Source organism: Natrix helvetica, assembly GCF_964273705.1.
Source record: "Natrix helvetica genome assembly, chromosome: 2".
Lineage (NCBI taxonomy): Eukaryota > Metazoa > Chordata > Lepidosauria > Squamata > Natricidae > Natrix > Natrix helvetica.
Window position 1 is genome coordinate 45,910,484 of NC_138552.1, and position 3,507 is coordinate 45,913,990.

Below are 3,507 nucleotides of genomic sequence, written 5' to 3' on the forward strand. Positions count from 1 at the left end.
CTTTACTATTGTCTTTTTATGAAATTTTGCATTGTAATATAAATCCAAACCATTTCTTCATATAGTTCTAATGTGTCAGAGGAATATAGTCGCTCTCTTTGACATATTCTCTCTGAAATCATGTTTGAAAGCAAGACTAATAAAGTTGCTTAAAGTGAGGTCCAAGTAAAATCTTCAAAATATTTTATCAATTTTAACTAATACGTGGATAATTTTTTTAAAAAATAATAATCAAAATGTTATAACTTTGAAAGATTAAGGAAACTATCAGATTTTTTTGTGATTTTTATTTTGGTAGTGATAAATAAATAGTAGTTTTGTAATGATAAATAGATGAAGATATTTCTTCATTTATTGTACACCGACCTGAGCTAATATGATTGGAGATATGCACATAGCTTGCACATAAATAAAATGTATTAAATGGATTAATTTCTTATTGGATTTACTGAAATGTTAAAAACATTTCTTTGCTCAAATTAAACAATGACCTAGAATACAATATTTCTTATAGATTTACTTTATTTTCCACCAAATTCTATAGAGTAGTAGAAGATACTAATATAGGTATATATATATATATTTGTGTCAATCTGCTTGTGTTTCTTTTACTGTTTATTTTGTAGTTCTTCAGAGGTAAATGTAGTATAAAAATCATTTCAAAACTGTGAATTTATTTTTGAAATCATAATTTGTTGTAATATTTCTTTAAAACCTGTTCAAGAATGGCTTACAATTTATACCCCCTGCTCAGGTAGGAAACCACGTAAATGTGACTTACGACCTGTCCTCCCACTTATTACTGCCCACTGTCCCACACTCATATGATTGTATGACAGTTAGTCATTCTGCAATTACATGATTGCTATTTGCAACCTTCCCAGCCAGCTTTTGACAAGCTAAATCAATGCAGAAACTGGCTGTTACTTTCCGGCGTTCACGTTGAATGCAAACAGAGAGTCAGTTTGTTTGGTGAAAAACTTTATCTATATCTAATATTACGTGATAACCAGCACTAAATGTCAATGATACAAGGTAAGCAAATCCAAGTCAGTTCTAACCAAGTTAACACCATCACTCATATATATATACCATTACCCCACCCACAACTCCACCCAGATGATACCCAACCACCATCACCAATCACCATGACCCACACCCTCAGCCACACCCCCACTCAGTGTCATCATAGCCTCCTTCCTGGTTAGCCGCATCCAAGCAGAAGAGTTACATCAGAGTAGGAAGTTGCACCCGAGTAGAAGAGTTACTCTGCAGAGTGGTGAGGGAAGCCTTACAGAGCCACATACAGCTACAGGCTGCCAACATCAGAGAGTCAACATCAATGTGGCGGCGTTGGTGGTGTGTAAGCATGGCTGAGCAGGCGTGGCGATGGACGGGCTCCGCCCTGAATGGCAGCCCGAGGGCTGACATGCCGCCCCTCTACCACTGGAGCGGACTCTGGAAGACAAAACGCTATTAGCGGTATCCTCTATAGGTTTATCAGGGTATCGACGGTGGAATCGGGCGATCAGGCATGGTGCACGCACCTCAGATGACCTCACCCACAATGCGTCTGTAAATGGGTATCCCTTCCAAACCACTAAATACTGTAAAGTGCCAGGAATCTACTATCTGTTCGATTTCATAATGGCAATCACCATCAACCTGCACCGTAGACGGTGGTGTTGGAAGATTACATAGCCCAGTGGTGGTCACTGATTTGGGTAAACTACTGTGAAACACCGGGTGGGTTTTCCCCAACAGGGGAGGCAGCTTTAGTTCTACTGTGACTGGATTAATTACTCTGACAATTGGGAATGGACCTATGAACTTGGGACCTAGCTTACGGCAGGGCACTTCAAGGCGTATATACTTGGTAGATAAAAATACCTTATCCCCTACCCGAAATGTTGGTTGTGGACTACGTTTCTTGTCGGCGTGTCTCATGTATGTTTCTGCTGCTACCTGCAATGCTTTTCGGACATTTTCCACACTGGATGCATGTAGTCTATCCATTTCTTTATGGTTCCGTGATCAGCAGTGGCTTGTGGACATTCAGGTATAGTCATGAAATCAAACCCATTCACAATTCTGTATGGGGTATACCCAGTACTACTATGTTCTGCATTGTTATGTGCAACTTCAGCAAATGGCAGTAGATCCGCCCAGTCAGTTTGCTGATATTGCACATAACAACGGAGATACTGTTCCACTGCAGCATTATCCCTCTCTGCTGTGCCATTGGTAGCCGGATGGAATGCAGAACTCAAACCCTGAGAGGACCCCACCCTCCTCAGGAAGTTGCACCAAAATTGAGCAGTAAACTGTACCCCACGATCTGAAATTATACGTTTAGGTACACCATGCAAATGGTAAATATGTACTAGGAATAGTTTGGCCAATTTTTTAACTGACGGTAGCCCTGGACAGGCAATGAAATGAGCCTGTTTCGAGAACAAATCAACAACTGTCCAGATAACAGTATTCCCCCTGCTCTCCTGCAGCTCCACAATTAAATCCATCGCTATGTCTTCCCAGGGCCGAGTGCTTTTCTACTTGTTGTAACAAGCCAGGAGGCTTTCCTACTTTTCATAGTTGCACAAACATTACAACCCTGAACATATTCCTCAATATCCCACTTCATTTTTGGCCACCAAAACTGCCGATTTGTTAAGTGCAGTGTCTTCAAGAATCCAAAATGTCCTGCTACGTGTGCATCATGACAACACTGTAAAACTGCTATCCGTTGTTCCATTGGAACATATATTTTGGACCCTTTCCAGGCTAATTGTCCATCTCTTTTGGTTAGAGTCTGCTGATTCACCTGAAACCAAGGGTCTAGTGGAAGTGCATCTCTAATAGACTGTGTGATATCAGCTGGAGGCGTTCTGCCCTGGATGCTGGCCACTAAAGCTATATTCGTTGACTGGGGAAACATAGGCTGGAAGGTCTGCTCTCGATCACTATTAAATTGTGGCTTCCGTGACAAAGCGCCTGCCATAAAATTTCACCCACTGGGAATATATTTCAGCTGGAAGTTAAACCTACGGAAGTAGAGCGCCCATCGTACCTGCTTGGGCGACAACTTCCGGAAAGATTGTAGAGTCTCCAGGTTCTTGTGGTCAGTCCATACCTCGAAGGGGACCATAGCCCCCTCGAGTAAATGCCTCCATGTAAGCAGTGCCCACCGCACCGCAAAAGCCTCCATTTCCCATATAGCCCATCGTTGTTCAGTGTCACTCAGTTTGCGGGAGGTATAGGCACATGGCTGTAGCTCTCCTTTTTCATTTAGTTGGAGTAAGATAGCTCCCACTGCTACATTGCTCGCATTTGCCTGCACTATAAATTTCCTGGCCGGATCAGGATGTCTCAACATTGGCTCATGTGCGAACAATCCCTGCAATGTTTCAAATGCTTTTTGACAAACCAGATCCCACTGTAAGGGTTGACTTGGACGAGGCTTTCTGGTAAGGTGTTTTGTTTTCAATAAATCAGTAAGGAGTAAAG

At 41.8% G+C, this 3,507-nt stretch overlaps 1 protein-coding gene across 1 annotated transcript in view; it reads left to right on the top strand.

Annotated features, from left to right (window-relative positions):
* Nucleotides 1–671, top strand: part of LOC309387348 (uncharacterized protein) — a gene marked incomplete at its 3' end in the record, with an annotated part of 50,473 nt that extends 49,802 nt beyond the window's left edge. Inside the window, exon 10 of the mRNA XM_081943821.1 lies at nucleotides 627–671. Within this exon, the coding sequence (XP_081799947.1) occupies nucleotides 627–671 (45 nt within the window). The remainder of the gene's footprint in view (nucleotides 1–626) is intronic.
* Between the last annotated feature and the right edge of the window lie 2,836 nt (nucleotides 672–3,507).